Here is a 19,400-nt window from a genome sequence, read left to right as displayed (position 1 = left end):
TATAAAGCACCTCGAGGTGACTATTGTGACTTGTAGCTATGTGACTAAAATTGGATTGCTCAAAAATTCTCACAGTAACGTCTCCCTAATCTTAGATTAAATAAATAATTTATATTAAGTTATTTAAGTTAGTACTGCAGCATTTACAGAGATTGACTTTGTACCCCTTTTTACATGACTATAGGCTAGGATTGTGTAACAAAAAAAAAAAAAAAATTAATTGACCGAGTTTCTACTGGTATTTTGTATAAAAACCTTCTTAACCCATGATTACACTACTTGCTCATGTTGCAGGGTCAACCTTTATGATGGTGAACACATCAGGACGCTTCGCAGGACAGAAGGCCCTGCTGCTGACACCCCAGCTGAAGGAGAACGACACACACTGTGTCATCTTCCACTACTATATAGGAGGCAGAGACAACAGCCATCCCGGCCACTTAAATGTCTATATTAAAGAAAACAATAGTCCGATGGGGATGCCTGTTTGGAACGTGTCGGGTCCAGCCTCTCGCTCCTGGGGACAGGTGGAGTTGGCTATCAGCACCTACTGGCCCAACTTCTACCAGGTGAGGACATGCGGTTGAAAGCAAGTCATCGTTGCAAAACTAGGTTTCTCATTGTAAGGAGCCTTTGTAGTTAAGCCAAAGTAATTAATGCCCTTTTTCTGGGTGGAGCAGGACAAACCATTATTTGAGATGGTCTAAACAATTGCACAAAAGCTCATTCAAAACACCTAAGATTATTGATTTCAGCGGCTAGCTCGGTATCCATGGTAATCTGTTCTCTCTCTGTTCCATCTGAGCCTGCTCTCTTTTTCCAATTCTGAAAACTCATTTTCACTTACCAATGCACATGACTGCTGGCCGGGGCAAGGTGATTTCACACTTGCCTGGCTATTAGTCTTCACCAGGCTTGTTCCACGAGTCCACCACATGTTAATTGATGCAGAGAGACCCCTTAACCTCCCAATGGGAGATGGTCTCTTGGTGAATTATTTTATTATGGCCTGGCAGAGCTAGTCCACAGTGGAGCAGAGGGAGTCCTCCTGCTTGCTCATTGTAGCCACACTGATAACTTAGTTAACAAGGGACACCGCTGGGCTTCTCACTGCTGCATGCAGTATAGAAGGTTTAATGAGAGGCACACGGAGAAACGAAAGAACAGGGGAAAGGCAACAGTTGAGCAGAACAGAATGTGCTGCTATTACCAGTAATAGTCACTGTTCACTGTTGGCAAGATTTTGACTTTTGTGACATAATAAAGCAAAGCCTGCCTGGTTAAATGTTTTCAGTTTGGCTCAAGACATGTAAAGACTAAAAGAGTCTGCCTCAGAAGCACAGCTTGTTGTGTTTGCATTTACTCTGCTTGCAGACCTTTTTAAGTACCAAGTTAGAGCTTCAGAAAGTTCAGACACTTTGACATTAACTGCTGCTTCTTTCTGACAAACGAATTGCAATTTCAGTGACAGCTGAACCCTTTGACATGCGTGGTTACGTTTCAATAAATTTCTGCATCTAAGGTGAGTGGTTAGACCCGAGATTACTCATTTTGTTTACCAGTGTGTCGAGGGAAATTTCCAGCATCTGTTGCCTTTAAACCCAGCTTTGTTTGTAATTGTTCCAAGACTGACAACATGGTCAAATGTGAGGATGCTAATGAACTCAGCAACAGTCAAGAAAGGAGACCAGTGCTTCAAGTTGTCACTAATTAACAACATGGTGCTAATTATAGGTATCTTTAATTGCATGGTAACCTACGCAATTGTCAAAGGGAAGCCACCTGATACTTGGAAATTATTTTTTAATTACCAGTAAGGCTTGAGCATTTCAGCTTTTGATAATTACTCCTGTCAGGCTATCCCTAAATCTTTAATTGACATTGTCATTTATTTCCAGAACTGCTGATCATTGTGCAAAACAATATAATTTTCACTAATCTGGAAGCTATGACTGTCATGTGTGTGCTATTTAAATACTTTGTGCATAAGATAAAAACCTATGGTTTACCCTAAAAAAAAAAAAGGAGTGAAAAACAGAAATGTGGTTATCTATCTTGATTTTTAATACAGCAGAGTCCACGGCAGAGCTAATCAATTCTGCTGTAATGCTGTACTTAGCCAAGCCCCTTAGGGATAACCCATGTGGCGATGTAGGCATTGAACGCTGGGTTCACTGTCTGTACGTCTGACAAATGAGAATGGTGAACTTTCCTGTGATATCAACAGCTTCGTCCCATGCGAACATTTTCACTCTGTGGGTCAGGCCCAATTATGCACTGCACTATTATTGATGTTGGAATCAATTATATCACAGCTATTAGGCAGCCTGACTGATGTCTGTTGCACAAACAAAGGATTTCAATTAGAGTGTGGGGGCCAGTTCATTTGTCTGGTGGCGATATATAGAGTGGTTGGCCTTTTAATTTCCTTTAAATTAGTCTGTAATGAGGCCATAATTGGCACCCAAGACACTCACTTTCATATTTCATGAGACAAAAAAAGAAATTTATAATTAGACAGCCTTATCTGAAGGCATCCTGCCTCCCAGATGACAATGGTAACTATCTCCGCCTTCACATTCCTAGGCTACAAAGAGAATCTCAGAGATAAATGTGTGTGGCAGTAGCAGGACATAAGTTTCTGGGTGACGCCACACATTGAACACGACCAGTAATGTATGAGTTTCACCGGAAGATTCAAGCTTGTATTTAGGGAATCGTGGCACGCCAAACATGTGTAGCTGTAGCACATGTGGTGTAATGGGTCTCTGCACCACACCCTGAGTTTGGGAAGGGACTGGCATTCTGTTTCCCTTTTTATCACGCTGCAGACCATCGAGTGCATAACTCTGACATTCTGCAAGGACGCACCCTCCGACAGGGCTTTGGACCATTTGTTTTGCAGGAGCTCTTGACCCTTAAAATAGGGTTACTCTAGTCCCACACAGCACAGTTGCACTTGTTTTTCAAGTTTGTCTTGTCAGAGATGGAAACTTGTCAACTAAATAACACTCACCACACAGCAAATGTTACAGGCAACTGTCCCTCCTCGTGTAAGAGATGACACTTTAATTTTGCACTGAAGTGATGATTTGCTCACATTTCTTTTTTTATGTAATCCAATTCTTGTGGCAACTTCTGTAAATTTAACATCCAAGGAAACTTAAGACTACCAGCTGCCTACTTCAAATCTTAGCTTGGAGTCACTGCCTTGCACAAACTGTCAAATACAAATGGGTTAGAGTAGTTTGTACTAAGAATTTACATGCAGCAACTTCCTGGTAAGGGAAATGCTATAGTGTGTCACCAAGCTATTGTGTTAGCTGTGCAGGTTAAAGAGTAAAACAAATAGTGGAATATCTTACTAATAATGATGAAAACATCTAATATTTGTATCCTACTTGGAGTTAATATTAATTTGATTTTAGCTAACTCCATTATAAATTTAGCATACAATTACACTAATGACTTTACAGTGTAATCAGTGAAATCAAGATGGGTTTTAACTGTTTTCTCTGTTAAAGACAACCTTTTTCCACTAGAAGAGGGAAACTTTTAGGGTGGCGCCCACCTTTGCAGAGTCCCTTTTCGTGATCTAAACCTGAAGATCGGTAATGTGGAAATTGTCACGGTGACAGCACTACCTTGGCGGCTAATATCAAATGATCAGATACATGTAAGCGTTGGGTGAACTTTAGCTAAATTGAGTTTTAAGCATCGCTCTGATGTTCGGACTCTCAGCCCTCACACTCTGTTTCGTCAAGGCTCAAACTTAATTTAACACTTGCATGTCATAACACCTATCAGCTGTGACATACTGAGGAAATAATGTCGGTGGCCTGCAGCTGTGTCACCAGCTGCAGGCCGGTTATGGAGCAGGGGGCATTAGCAAGAGCTGGACTTCTTTATGCGCACAGACAGCCTTACTCAGGTGTCATTTGAAGATGTGGTCATTTGTCATTGGTGTTATAACTCTCCTTTCTCTTCCTCAGATTGTGTTTGAAGCCGTAACCTCAGGGCAGCGAGGCTTGCTGGCCATCAAAGACGTTGTGGTCCAGGGCCACCAGTGCAGTAAGTCCTTTTTTCCGTCACCATAAAAGAATATCATCAAACAGTGATTGTCCTTTCCATGACACCCTCCCAAATACCTGTGTCGCTGTTCTATTCAGGGCCTGCCAGTCAAACAAAAGGCCTTCAAAGAATATTCTACAGTCAATCCAAGTGCGAGTCTCCCTCCTCCTAGCTCCCTTAAGATTTATGAGCACATAGTTGACAAGCAGAAGTGTCACTAGCGCTGTTAAATCTATCCTTTGAGAGATGGTAGAAATAGTCAAAAAAGGGGGATGAGAAACAAATCCTATCATACATTATGCTGCTTCTTGTTTGGATTCCACAATTTTTTTTCCCCCCCTCCCTTAAGGATATTCAGTAAAGTATCTCGTCAACATCTGTTCAGAATTCTGCTATCCCTCGCTGAATATAAGCAGAAGCACTTCAGAGTGCACTACAGATGTAATGAACGAGTAATCACTCGCATATTTAGAATCTTTCGGCTTCTGCTTTTTGGATAGGCTGCTGCTGTGGGAGCAGAAGCAAGAAGCCTCCTCAGTATTCTTCAGGTCTATTCTTCTCTGTGCTGAGAGTCGCATTAGTCCATATGGCGCTCCACATTCTAAAATCTAAATCAATACCACAAGGGTTTTCATCAATTGATTTATGCTTTACTCTACTGCTCATAGCTGAAGTATCAAGCTCTGATTGTCAGGCACTAATGACATGCTAACCATTTGAAAGCAGCTGAATTCCTACAAATGTCATGTCAATAAAATGGATTTATATAGAAATAGGTGTTGCATATAAATGTATTTGAGTAAATCAATGAGGTCTCATGACGAGGCCTGTGTTTAAATGCGAGTCGATCAATGAATCCACTTAGTGGCACTTGGGTATTCTTGAATGATAAGAGCAACTCATCAGTGGAGCACAGCCAATTCATTTTCTATTTATATGACCATGTGGAATATCTAAGGTGTGATTATGCCACTGGGCGGTCTGCCTCTCCTTCCGTCATTAAAGACATTTGCAATGACAATATATTTTATTTATTTATTTATTTTTTTAAATATATATATATATATGTATGTGTGTGTGTGTGTGTGTATGTATGTATGTGTGTGTATGTATGTGTGTGTATGTATGTGTATGTATATGTATGTATATGTATGTATACATGTATATATGTATATGTATATGTATATATATATGTATATGTATATGTATATATATGTATATGTATATGTATATGTATGTATATGTATATGTATGTATATGTATATGTATGTATATGTATATGTATGTATATGTGTATATATGTATATGTGTATATATATGTATATGTGTGTATATATATGTATATGTGTATATATATATGTATATGTGTATATATATATGTATATGTATATATATATGTATGTATGTATATATGTATATGTGTGTATGTATATATGTGTGTGTGTGTATATGTGTATATATGTGGTGCTGGATGGATTGACATGACAAAGTTATAAAGGAGGTATAGTTCAAAGACAAGGTTGTAAAATATTAAATAGAAGTGAAAGTCTTGATGATGAAAGTGATAGAATTAGCTTTTGCCAAGTCTTTAGAGATTTGGTTATGTTTCGAATCAAGGTCGCTCCACTGAAATGCCCCATTTTTCTATGCAGAATAGCGATACTAATCAAAAATGTTCTACATAAGTTACTTTCTGTGGACTATCCCAGTCAGTGAGCGTACTGATAATGAGCACAGTTGGAGACGAGAGAATAATGCTTTTTGATAAAAAAAGAAAAACCCGCCTCAATCACTGGAAGAATTCAGTAAAAGAGAGTAGAAATTGGACTTTTGGTAGGTGAGAGATTGAACTCATTTTTTTGAGATTGTGTCTCATTTTTGGTGAATCTTTCTCACAAAATGATGGTAGCCTTGGGCTTTAAGGGTGTTGCGTACTGTGTGCGGTGGTGGTGGTGGGGGTTTGCTTTTCAAGGATGCTTTTCTCAGTGTAAAATCTGATAGTAGCATAGTTAAGATGTGGCTATAGAGTGGCTACTCTCGACTCCAGTTGTCAGAATCAGATCCGAGTTGTCAAACTCAGATCTTTTCATATCACCACAAAATATATTTTGCATATTGCATATTGTACAAACGTTTGCCTTTTCCCCCCCCACAGTGAATACTCCTCATTTCCTGACTATAAAGGGTGTGGAGGTCAATGCCGGACAGACTGCGTCCTTTCACTGCACTGTCAACGGACGCAAGCGGGACAACTTCCGCCTCTGGCTTCAGGTACGTAAGAGATGTTGTTATCTTGTTTTTTTTTTTACACTTCTGAAATGCATATTTGTTACTTAGCGGGCTCTTCTGGTTTAAGCTTTTTTTTTTTCTTTAATAGATGACAGTTTTCAAACAATCAAGCTAAATACTGAAATAAAAATTTTGTGACCCAGCTAGAGTAACTTCCAGCTCAACGTCTTAGCAGGTGAAATCAGGACAGTAACCAGTGACAATTAGCCTTTTCAACATCATGTTAAAGCAAATATCCACTGACATCTATTTTTATTTTTATTTTTATTTTTTTTTTAAGATTGGAAAAATCACTGAGCTCATTTACAGTCAAAACTATTTAAAAAGTATAAATGGATACAAATCATAAGGAAAAAAAAGCATAGGGATCATACAGAGCACTGAGTGTATGTATGTTTGTAAAAGAAGATACGGTAGGATTTACCACTGTTGCACATTATTCATTCTGGGTGGCACAGTAGTACAACGATTATAGAAAGAAGTTTCTGGACTTGCACCTTGGAATAAGATGTAGGGAATACGGATGGAGGAAAGGATCAGTGGTTTAAAGTCTGGTTGTTTTTGATCTTTTATCACTGAACCGTCATTACTTTCAAAGCCCATACAAAGATACTGATACTTGGTTGCCACCCGTTCTTTCAGGAAACTCTTGCAGCCATTAAAATTCATTCTGTGCTCCATTTGACAATTTCAAGCTGAGACATTCACACATTGCTCTGTTTTGCCCTTGTTTGAGATTTCACCTGCTCACCAGATTCCCAGAGACCTGGGAGGTTGGGGGATTAGGGTTGTTTCAGATCACTGCAGTATTGTCTTAACCTATATACACGTGGGCTCTGTGGATACTGTGTACTATATCTGGCACAACTGTTCTGCACAGCAGTCTCGAATTGACCTTGTTCTGAACAGCGAAGGTAGTGCATCTGGCAGACATAACCCTGCTGGCTCTGCTGCTAAGCACACTGTCACACATGTGATCAGTGGGAGCATGACGCTGGGTAAAGGTCCTCTGCCAGGTACTCCATCATTTTAACAAACACGTCCTCATTAGCACAGGAGCTGGAAAACAAACATTAAGTGAAGTCCCCCGATGACAGTAATGAAGAAATATTTCTAATGAACAAATGTCCCCCATCTGCCTGCTGTGAGGGGTGACAGCTGGGGAGAGCCCACTGTGTTTGTGTGTGCGCGTGCATTCCAGTGTGATAAATGTATCCCCACTATCAACCACCAATGGGAACGATAGGACACAAACAAACACGCACAAGAACAGGGGACAAGTACACTCAAACAGAGTTTTTTTTTAAAAAACACAAGGTCAGGCCACTTTGCTTATTAAACCTTTCCATTTTGGAGGTTCACTTGTGCGTTTGTCTCTGTTCCAAACAGGGCATGGGTGGACGGGAGGCCCCAATGAAAGCCACTAAACCTTGGAACAACCGCCGCTTCATAGGCACTTTCGATGTGGAGAACACAACCAAGGGCGACTCGGGCCGCTACCGCTGCATTGTCCACTCAGACAAAGGGGTTGGAGTGTCCAATTATGGTGAACTAACCATAAAACGTGAGTATTTGTCCCAAAGCAGAGTAAAAATGCAAAACCGACCTATTTCAGTGAAAACAAGGCAGAAAGCGGGAATGTTTTCCATCCGCATGACCTTCATGCATTCAGCAAAGTTAACGGGAGATAAACAGGAACTGCTGCGTGTTTGTAGATGAAAATGTCCTCTAAGGCAGTACTAAAAATACTAGCTTTTTATGTTGATTTGTTATCCAGAGGACTTTAATACTTCCTCTGCAAAGGTTGTCCTTGACTGAGCACAATTCCCCCTAAAAGATCACAAAGGCAAGAGGCACCAAGGTTTACAGTAACCTCACTGATATTTCACTCCTGCAGTCATTTGATATGAATTTATGGAGTCGTCCGAAACTAAATCCAGCAAGGCCTCTCTTTCCTACAGCCCTATAGCCCAGTAATGGCCTTCTATATTTCTTCACCTCAATTTTCTTGCTGTGCTCTCAATTGAATTTATGGTCCTGATTTTTTTCTCCTTCTCCTTCCCCTTTTCTTTTTTTTTTTTTTTTTTTGTCTTCAAGCTTTATGTGATTGATAGGTTTAATCCTGGCTGTCCAGATCGAGGTCTGTCAATCATGCGAGAATGGCTGGGCCCAGACACAGCAGAGCGTAGAGGGAGATAAAGTCTCTCTGCCTGAGTGTATCAGTGGGTTTCAGTGGTGTACTCAAAGAAAATTTACTGACACATTGGAGGCACTCAAAACCACACTTGTGCATAAATTCAGCAACACAATCACTTGCACATCCTCACGCTTGCACAAACCTACACGAGAGCAATATTTTTGCTGATAACTGCTTCCAGTGTGTTACCGTGTAGATATTTTCTTCTTACTCAAGACAAACCTCTTAAATTTAAAGTGCTTTCATCATAAATATTTAAAATATCGTAATTTTCTATATTTAGGGGTGAATCAAGTCTTGTAAGTCATTCCACTTTAAATTCAACAGAGATGTCACACTTCAACGACTTTAGCATAAGCCAGCTCGTTAAAAGAGGAAAAGAGGCGTTTTCACACTTATGAGTGTCCCACATAAAATGCTGATATCTCGCCTTATCGTACCAGTCATAAAACAAGTGCTTAACCCTCCTAGCAATGAGTCTGAGTTGTAAATCCTCTTTAAATGTGTATTCACCGTGCCCGTGACTCGTTTTTGGAGGAGTGACCATGGAGCGATTCTGTGGATTATGAGCCTGGTACAGTCGCACGCCGGCTCTCCCCCCCCACCCCTCATTACCATACACTGCCTTTTCCTTCAACATGAGGAGAGTGAATGCTTGATTATCCCTGATAATCACTTCTGCCTTTCGTGCCAGTGTTCCATCAGATTTATGTGCCTATGTGGAAGTGCACTGCATGTATTTGCGGATTGGCCCAGAGCTGCACCCTTCCGGTGTCCCCCCTTGTGATGAGCTCTCCTGTAGTGCAGCCGGTGGTTTTGAAAGAAGGATAATTACTTCTTGTCCAAGTGCTGGCTCTTTTCTTGCCCTGGTTAGAATCACCTGGAGCCTGCAAAGCATTTGCTGAGCTCTAACACAGTATACTTGGCAATGTTACTAACTGAACAATGCGGAGGTGCAACTGTGTCGGCACTAATGAGAATAGCCACCGAAAATCGAAGGCCAGCCAGTCAAGCTCCTCATTTTCCTCTGGCCACCTCTTCTCATATTAGGAGCAGATCAATTCTTTACTCACAGCAGCCCACTTAGGAAAGCGCACATCATAATGAGGACCTCTTGCATCTTAACAAGAGAGGATCAGGGGATGTAACAGACAACTGAAAGAAGGATTTATAAACGATGAGGTCTAACCTAAGAACAGAGAAGAGTGGCAGCCCTTATTATCGTGCTCTGTGTGGTGGATGGCAAATGGGTAGGAACGTGAGTGTGTGAGTGTGTGCATGTCTTTAGTTGGTGTGTATGCTGTGAATTATTAGAAATAACATGTAAAAAAACTTTTGAAAAGTCGACTGATGTAAGTCAAAAATGAAAAAGATTGCTTTGTCAAATACATACATTGCATTAAAAAAAATGGATGTTGGTACTGTGAATCTCTCACTGGTTTGCATGTCCTGCTTTAGCATCCTTTTTCTAGTCTAATGAGGATCATCTTTACAACATAAACATCATGTTGCATCGAATAAGATTCAAATCTAGCAGCTGAGGCTATGAACTCATGAGAAAAGGGTTTACTGAGGTAACGGATGAGTGAGCCAAAGGGCTGTTTGCCTATAGACTTCTATACGACCAGGGTCGTCACCCCTATTGGAGGATGGGTTTAAAGTGCTGCTGTTCTGCTTTTAGTTTTACCGAACAAACATTTGTCAGTGAAACTTTACAAATGAAGATTAATCACTGAATAAAAATTGGAATATAATTGACACTTTCAACAGTTTCAAGTCCTTGTATAGTGGTTCCTTTTGGTGGTTTTTTTGCATAATGTGCAGTTGTGTGATTGTGTTCTGGCAGGAAGGCAGGCAGGTGCTGTGGTAGAAGAGGGCGCAGCTGTTGCCAGGCCGTTTGCCTGTCTGGTCAACATCGCGACAACAGCTGCTCGCTGACCCCGCATATGGTCGCCACTGTCATCTGTGGACTGTCACACATTTCCAGCTAGCACCGGGCTCAGCTCGAAGACCTTTCCAGGGCCCCGCTGCTTCAAAGCTGCCCTGCTAAGGCTTAAACATTGGGAAATGAGTTGTTAATATCCTGAAGTGTTCCAGCACTTGAGTGCATTTCACACCAGTAATCTGTTGTTTTCAGTGCATCTGCTATGGCTGTTGAACAGGGGATTACTGCACCTACAGGAATTATTTCATCACCATAAGCTGCTGTTGTCTTTGTGAAGCAGTAACTTTTCAAACTTAAATGAAATGCTTATTGCTGTAATACATCATGCTGTTTAGTCTTTTGCAGAAATGGTCTCAAGTGACATCTGCAACAATAGAACTGAACCATGCAGCGCAGTGCATATGAAAGCGTGCTCTCTGCAAAGAACAAAAAATTGCTTGGATGACTAAATAGGTCTTGCTGGATGGAGTAACAGGGCTTAAGTCATTTTTATTAACCAATTGGTTACATTTTGTGCTGTGTGGCTTCTGTGAATCATCATGACTAGGTCAGCAGCTAGGAAGTTTGCCATATTTTGTGGCCCTTATTAAGGCGTTATTGAAGAATGAGTGTGTTGATAAATGTGTCAAAATCTGATAATGGTTACATGATGTGCTTTTGTGGATGCAGGATATAGTATTAAGTTTCTAAGTTGTGATTTCGGGAAATTTCTTTTAAATTTGTTGTTTTATCAAAAAGTGCTGTTCTCTGAAACCAATAATGTCACATTTGATCTTTTCAAATATATAAAAAAGCATATTTTTCTCAATTTCATCATACTGATAGTACAGAATGAGCATGTGCTGTTTTCTGTTGCTTAAATTAATCTGAACATATTGCCACTTAACTCAGTTAAATCCCTTTTAAGGGCAAAACAACAGACCCTAAAAGACCATCAAAACAAGCCAATGGTTTAACTCAGATTTTGGGTCACCTTATTTCCCTGTCTGGCTCCAACGTGCCGACTGTTGCACAATGTGTAAGTGTTGAAGAAGACCTGGTGGATTATCTGGTTCGCTTTAGGTGATGTTTGACAGCAACACTAGAAGCTTGGATTAGTGGGAGTTTAGTGGGACCTGCAGCTGAGGTCACTGTGGGGTAACCATCTGCTGAGGAACAGCCTCCAGTTCTCTGTTGGACACCTCATTTGCCTGTGGACTTGTGCCTCTCCATGACAACTCCATGAGAAGCAGCCGGGTGACTAATGGTATTATTCTGTTACGTGTACCCTCATTAGAGCTGCTCACTGGGGTCGCTAGGACATGCAACTATTGTAGTATGTGACAGGGTAGATTCCTGAGCAATTCCGCAGCCGCTGGTCATGGCTCTTCTTTGACAGTTTTAGATTTTTGGTTGTACCCAGAGACCTTTTTCTCAGGGTGTTGTCTGTGTATTGCTGTTTGAATCTTCAAATGGTAATTTGAACAAAATTTTACATTAATTCAATAAAAGGAACAAATCCAATATGCATTTTATTGAAATGGAAATTTTTGCAGCCTCTGTAAATCACTGTGACCTTTTTAAATGAGATTTATTTATTTATTTATTTATTTATTTATTTATTTATTTTTGGTCAAAAACTGGCTTAAAGGTGTAAACACAGAAGTATAAAACTACTTCAGAAGTTTCCATTGGCAACCGCTCAAATGTTAGTGCAGCAACTCCTTACCTGGTTATATGATGAAGCAGTCCTGATGTCGGAAAAAACCTGACATTTCGAGAAGCACCATTAAACAAGAAATGGCACGAGGTTTAAGTTGGATTAGGAAAATACAGATGACATAACAAAGAAAAGGTCGTCTTCAAGGTTGTCATTGAACGCTACATTTGTCTGAAAGAGAAACTTTATTTTTAATATTATATTTTCCTGTCAATTCAAACATTGAAGGTTAAAGTGCTTCTTCTCCTTCCCTTCAATTTCTCATTATTTTGTTGTTTTTTTTCTTTTGCAGGGGAGGGGAGGGGTGGACTTGTGCAAATATCTTTCCACTTAATACAACATTACACCAATATCTGATTTTACATTTTAGTTTACTTAAATAATGACAGCTACCATTACTTATAAGCTGTTTTTGTGGTGGTAATGAATTAATGCATTGTTTTAGGTTAACCTCACAGTGTTTATCTAAAACACCTGTACTGTAACTCTGGTTTATGTGCTTGGCTGCATTTATTCATGTTCGACCGTGGCACTGTAATAGGAAGCGACAATAGGAAACAAGTAGTTTGTAAAAACATTCTTCACTCCTACATTTTACATGATAAAATGTAAGTGGTATTATTGCAAAGTGTTTAAGAACCACAACAACTCAGCAATGAAGTGTCAGACTGCTTAAAGTTGCAAAACAGGGTCACATAGTGCATAAAAGTCACAAACACACTGCTGTCTCAATAACTGCAGAGTTTGAGATGTCTCTCAGCAAAAATTAATTCCAGCAAAAGAAATTGTGCACCAGGATCTTAATGGTATTGGTTTATGGAAAGCAAGCAGCTTGTGCTGGTGACTCATTGCTTCTGTCCATATAGTGTATGTGGTTATTCTGAATGATCTAGAAATACTTGGCGTTATCAATTAATTTGTCATAGTAGCTTATTATAATATAGTATGAATAGATTACACGGTTAATACTGAGCGTGTTTGTTTTTTAGGCCTAACAGTCAACTCTTTACCTTTAAATAAATTGTAAAAATCCGACAGCAGTCTTTAATAAAACGCTCCCAGAATCGCCTACCATAGCTGTCATAACCAAAGGCTTTTCCATAGAAGTCCTCTGATTGAAATCAATACATTGTTTAATGGGAGCACCATTTACCAAGGTCTGGGTAACTTTATTTACTCCTCTGTGAGGGGCTGCTGTCACTTTTAAAATGTATGTGATTACATGGCACAGTGTACTACTGATGAGAGATTCCATTCATCAAGCTGGAACTATTGATTGTTACAGGGCTCTTGTTGAGTACGTTGATTATTTGAAAACATGAAGATATTCTTCATGTGCTTCTAGAGAATTTTGATGTGGTTGATTTGGTTTAACAGAAGGTATTGATTTTGGGCCTCTTGTTCACTTGCAAGTGTTCATCTGCAGACTTTTTTTTTTTTGTGCTTTTTTACACAAACCAAAAGTACATAATTGCTTTTTTTAATGTGAAAACTTTCCACAATTACAGTTTGATTACTTGTTTTCCTAGAGCCCCCAGTGCCTATTGCACCACCCCAGCTGACTGCTGTTGGTGCCACCTATCTTTGGATCCAGCTCAACGCCAATTCCATCAACGGAGACGGTCCAATAATTGACAGGGAGGTGGAATACCGCACTGTGTCTGGGACCATGTATGACCTGCAGCCTGTAGACAAGACCACACACAAGATTGGCCACCTGGATCCAGACACAGAGTATGAGATCAGTGTTCTGCTGACCAGACCTCTGGAGGGAGGCACCGGAGCTCCTGGGCCCCCTCTTAAGGCCAGGACCAAATGTGCTGGTAAGGCCAAAAATTTTAATTGCTTGCACAACACCACTAGAATTTATTTTTTTTTTTTTTTTAAACTTGCATGTTGTTTTGCTGCGTCAAATGAATAGGCTCATGTCTTGAGTAATACAAATACATAGTCGAATAAATGCTGACCACTATTGTTTGGATGCAGTTTGCCTCCAGGCGACATGTACCATTACCTTGTGATCAAAGTTGCTCGCCCGAGGTTGTTGAATGCTCAGTCTTTGCATAAGGTTGCCACAACTTCTTTCAGCCAGTCACTAAATTACAGTTTGACCAATTATTTTCCTAGTCAATGTCCTATTTTTCCTAATTGTCCTTCTAATTTTACTCTAGTGTGACTGAGCAAGTAAGCACTAAATTCATATACCCAGTCTTTTTCTTTGTGTTCATGGGGTAACTGTAAATTTGCTCCAGTATTTGGATACCAAAGACTTCTTCCTATGCATATCAGTATCTGTCTAATTGTAGTTGCATGCACTATATTTCCATTCCAGGAACTCTTGTAAATCCTTGGTCACTTTATCCATCACACTAGTGATGTACTGATTTAATGGTCAAACATTGGTAAAAGCCAATATTGTTGGAAAATAAGATAAAGCAACAAGTAAGGTCACATTTACCTGCTAATGTTTCTCTTGTTGAGTCAGTTCTCATTTACATGATATAGACTGATTTCATATATTTTAATCTGTCATTTATATTTCGACTATTTTTGTTGCACGAAAGACAACAGAGCTAAAACAAAACAAAAACCCGAACGCAGTATGAGCACTGGCTGTTGTTCAGATTGTTATTCTGGCTCAGGAGCAATTTCTCTCATCTTAAATTGTTCCGCCCTCGACAAATGGAAGCGGTTAGATGATTTTCCTCCCAAGTAAATAAATTACTTTAAAAAATTACTTTGTTTTTAATTTTTTTGCCAGATGTTGAACATTTGCCTTTTTTTCTGCATCTTGGAAAGAAGCAGCAAAGAGAACACCAGAGTCTAAATGTCAGAGGTTTAAATATAAACACCCATCTCTAGCTAGTTCTAATGACAGACTGTCACATAGATAATCATATTAAGGTGAATTTTCTTTGTGGGGACTCGACAGCCTGTTAATTTTTCAGTTTGTGAATAAGCTACAACCCTTTGCTAATAATTGTTATGGATCCAAAAATAATGGTAACATCTGTGGCAGCTCAGATTGCTGAAAACTAAGGGTGGACTACCTTGTCAAATACCAATGATGATACATTTTATCCAGGATGTTGATCCGCTATACCACCATGCTGTTCTGCTTCTGTTTACAAAATAAGCTAGTCGACCCAAGATGTATTTTGTTACGCATCTTGTTTTTCTATGCATCTAATTGTGTATTCAGGCGGCGCCGTTATCATTTGATATCACAATCTGTTCTCTTCCTTTAAGACTGTCCACATTGTAAGATGTCAGACAACACCCACTAACAGCTTGAATTTAAACTTTCACTTTCGTTGGAAGAGCATTGCAACATTCCAACCCAATGGGCTTTATTAAGTTTTTATTCCCTGTTGAATTATATGGATCAACATAGTGGAAGGTCGGTGGTCAAAGCAGATCAAGCAGTTCCTTCAGTTACTGCCTCAACTTTGTTGTGTTTGTACAGTCCTGAACGTACATTTACAAACAAACCGTTCAAAAGAGCCCCCCCCCCCCCCCCCCCCCCCCCCGTTTAACGAATCATCCCCTGCATACAACAAATAGCCATCAGGGTTCCATTGTTTGCGAAGCTGCATTGTGTTTTCTCTAAAGCCTCATTGCATTTGAAGTAAATAACTGAATCTGGTAATTGCTCGACATATATCATTGCTGCTTTACTTGGTAATTATTTTTCTGTTTAGAGGAAGCCCCTGTGTGTTGTCATTGTTCCCAGCCATAGATTTTTGGAAAGGCTTTTTTTTTTTTTTTCTTTTGCATTTGCACCTGGAACAATGGCACAATCTTAAGTTTTTCATGGAAAAGAAAGACTGAACGCCTGTGTCTCAGCGGAACAATAACCATGACATAAGTGATTATTTGTGGTGGCCCTCAGATATATAAAGCGGAGGACAGGCCTACCACATGATTAACTTCATAACTACTTGTTTATTCTGCTTAATTCTCATTCCAAACAGACTTAAAGCTTTTTAATTTATCACCAACACAGATTGATAATATTTTTGAAGCACAGTGGCTCCTTAAATTTGGATTATTACATCGCTGCTGTACTGTGGGAATTTAAACTCAAACATTTAGATAAACACTTTGATGTTACTGTACAAATTGCCCTTCTCACAACATTAACTAGCTAAATTCCCTCTGTGTGCTAGGATGCCAACATGAGGAACAAAACAAACCGAGCCTCAGCAGTTTCCTCGGCTAATGCCGTTTGGTGTCCGGAAAAATGCTGATGAAAATTAAATTCTTCTCCCCTTTCTGCCCAGGGTGTAACCCCCCGTCTCCCTGCTGTGAAGGTCACGAGCTTGTTCATTTTTAGTCTGGTTGATAGGGATGAATGAGCCTACCTGAGTTAGGTCCAGATTCTGCAGGGGTCCTGCTCCTTTGGCCACCTGCCGTCACTGTTGCGAGATTGATGGCTGTGGCTCCTGAAGTGTGTTTGAGGAAGCAGCTCTTGATCTTGCCCAGCTCTCTGCTGGTCTGTCTCACTGACAGGCTGGGCCTCAGCAGTGCTCCTAATTGAACGGTTAAGACTCACTGGGCCATGTGATACATCAATGTTGATACAGACAGGCCCAGAGACTCGCTCCCCTTCTCCCTGTACTGCTGTCTGGGGGCGCTAATGAAAATCTGTGGCCACTTTAGAGTACTGCCACTCACATCATTATTCATAGCCATGCTTTGGTCACTTCGCAAAATGAGCAATGTTTCTGATGACAAAGGATGCTGTAATTCAATCTTCTGTAAAACGGAGAATGTATAATGCAAGGATGCCACCAATTCAATTCAGAGGCAGGAGGAAGAAAGGGCCTTGAAAGGTTTTCTTTCCCATGAAGAACCTTCATTACTTTCCTGGTGAACAACAAAAGAGCGTCTCATCCAAGGCTCTGTGATTGCTTTAGGGAGGTTATTTGTTGGTTTCAAGTGTTTGCAGAGTGATTCAAACTGCATTTTGCTTTAGCATATCCTCGTGTCTATGGACTGTTGACGCTGAAATTCACAAGTTAACATTTGTCATTTGCTCCTTTTCCTTCTGGCAAACATTTCTGAGCTGAAAGTGAAAAGCATTTGGTAACCATGCTGCCCTTCCATGTGAAATTTGTGAAGTTGTTTACCACTTGAGAGTCCTCCACACTCTGTAAGTGCTACTTGAAGGAAAGCAATGTATTATCAGGTGGTGCCCTAGGATCACAGCATGTTGCCCTGCATTTTGGCAACATTATTGAGAGACCATCTCACACAGAGAGACCATTTCCAGCCCACACTAGGAAGGCAGATAACCAAACCTTAAACAACTACTCATCTGCAGTCTGAGCGGTATTTGAGGTCTTGGTGGAAATTTATTTTCCCCATATTTGTTTGTTTTGTGTTGAGGTATTCACAGACTTGTATTGAATCAGGTCAAGTTCCAGCAACACTACACATTTGAAACTATTTCTACATGTGTTATCCTAAACTAACAAATGTACTCTACTAATCAGTTTGCTTAAGTTGCTGAATAAGGCTCGTGCTCTTTTTGATTAGGCCGACTTCTTGGCAAATTCTTAATTTTTTAAATGTGTGCTTTTTTTTAAAATTTTCAGATATTTTGGTCATTTTTTAATGTATTTTTTTTAATACAGAATTGTGCAAAAGTCTTATTTCTTTGTGTTTTACTAGGAAAAGGAGAGATAAGTGCTATGACTTACTGAAATGGCAAATATGTCTCAAGATGACCCCACAAATAAATGCTACTATAATGTTGAGGTCTGGATTCTGTTTCAGTGTGTGCTTTTTAGGGAAACTCTCGGTGACTACGTTCTGAGATGACTAATTGAAGAAAAAAAATTAGACTAATCCACTAGTCTTAAACTAAAAACACTCAGTGAGTAAAATTTGAGGACCATTTAATGGAAAATGTCAAAAACTAGTGACAAAAGCATCATAAATGAATCATGCTGCTTAAATCAACACCGTGCATTATGAACACGTTTTACTCCAAGCAATGAAGATGAAGAACATGAAAAATCTCATTCTAACAGTGTTATCAAAAAGATGAGGCCTAGATGAGCAGAGTTATGTTTCTCTACAACAGGCAGATGGCTGCATAATGTTTAGAACACAATAATTTACCGGCATTGGGCATCAATTAAAATGTAAAATAGATTAACCAACTAGTAAGTCTGTTACTGACTAGTGACAACAGCGATGATTAGTCTGCTAATGTACTAGTCACTCACATCCCCAGTGCTTTTCTATGCAGGTGTGCTTTTGTGCTTTTACTGCATTGGCAGTGTGTTTTGATTCATTGTCATGCTGAAAATGAAGCCACTGTTAATTTAATGCTTTGTAAGTATGGTGGATCTAAATCTGATGGTACTTTTCTCCATTAGTAATCTTCCATTCATTTTAATTTCCATTTTTATTGGCTGTAATGCAGTCCCCAAACCGTGCCAGAGTGTCTACCGTGTTTTACAATGTATACACTCACTGCTGTATCTCTGTCCTGAGTTTCTCCATACATATTCATGACGATTTGAACCAATATTTTTATCATGCCATAGGATCTGTAGCCACCAATTCGCAGTCAAGTCCTTATGTGATGTGGCATATCTCAGCCCTTGGTGAACATCAGATTAAGCGAAAGGTCCTGTGTCAGGATTTCACTGAAATGATTTTCCCCAGTTTCTTTAGGGACCTAACTTTCTGATATTGTTCATCTACTTTAGATACTTCTGCTTTTGTCAAATTGTTTAAGGACACACTGTACATCATGCCAAGATATGCCTTCAGCTAATAGTCCTTTGGGAATCACTTTGTTTGTGGCAAACTGCTATTTTATGCCTTCCAAACTCTGTTATCGTTGTCATTTTTCATAGAATTAACTAAAGAAATTATGTAAAATGAAAGCTTTTGGCAGGCTGGTAGTAACAAAGTGCCAAAAGATAAAATTTAAAATTGGGTTGTTGTCTGTTATGTGTAGACACAACAGCAGTTCATCCATTGAACTAGGTCTATTTTATATGCTTTAATCATTCATAGGCCAGTGTTAAGTGGCTTAACAATCAGTCCTGTGGTACTGGACTGATTGTTAAGCCACTGGACTGGACTGTAAAAGAGTGGGGGGGAAAAAGTCTATAAAACAAGAGCCCCAATATACAAGAAGGTGTGGATCATTGGAAAGAACGACAAAGAAATTGCAC

At 39.7% G+C, this 19,400-nt stretch overlaps 1 protein-coding gene across 7 annotated transcripts in view; it reads left to right on the top strand.

The window, feature by feature from the left end:
- Positions 1 to 19,400, top strand: part of LOC146647793 (receptor-type tyrosine-protein phosphatase mu) — a 162,636-nt gene that overhangs the window by 49,601 nt on the left and 93,635 nt on the right. For 6 of the 7 annotated variants that reach the window (XM_085388656.1, XM_085388655.1, XM_085388654.1 and 3 more), the window contains exons 3-7: positions 295 to 569; positions 3,993 to 4,071; positions 6,227 to 6,342; positions 7,750 to 7,924; positions 13,731 to 14,024. In XM_085388656.1, the coding sequence (XP_085244782.1) occupies positions 295 to 569; positions 3,993 to 4,071; positions 6,227 to 6,342; positions 7,750 to 7,924; positions 13,731 to 14,024 (939 nt within the window). Of the gene's footprint in view, positions 1 to 294; positions 570 to 3,992; positions 4,072 to 6,226; positions 6,343 to 7,749; positions 7,925 to 11,621; positions 11,749 to 13,730; positions 14,025 to 19,400 lie in introns of those variants that run through there. The other variant, XM_085388657.1, reaches the window with a different exon arrangement.

The sequence above is a fragment of the Rhamphochromis longiceps genome, linkage group LG18 (genome assembly GCF_057381845.1).
Source record: "Rhamphochromis longiceps isolate RC_006_pf linkage group LG18, R_longiceps_female_GT1.1, whole genome shotgun sequence".
NCBI lineage: Eukaryota > Metazoa > Chordata > Actinopteri > Cichliformes > Cichlidae > Rhamphochromis > Rhamphochromis longiceps.
This window is presented reverse-complemented; position numbering and strand designations above follow the sequence as displayed.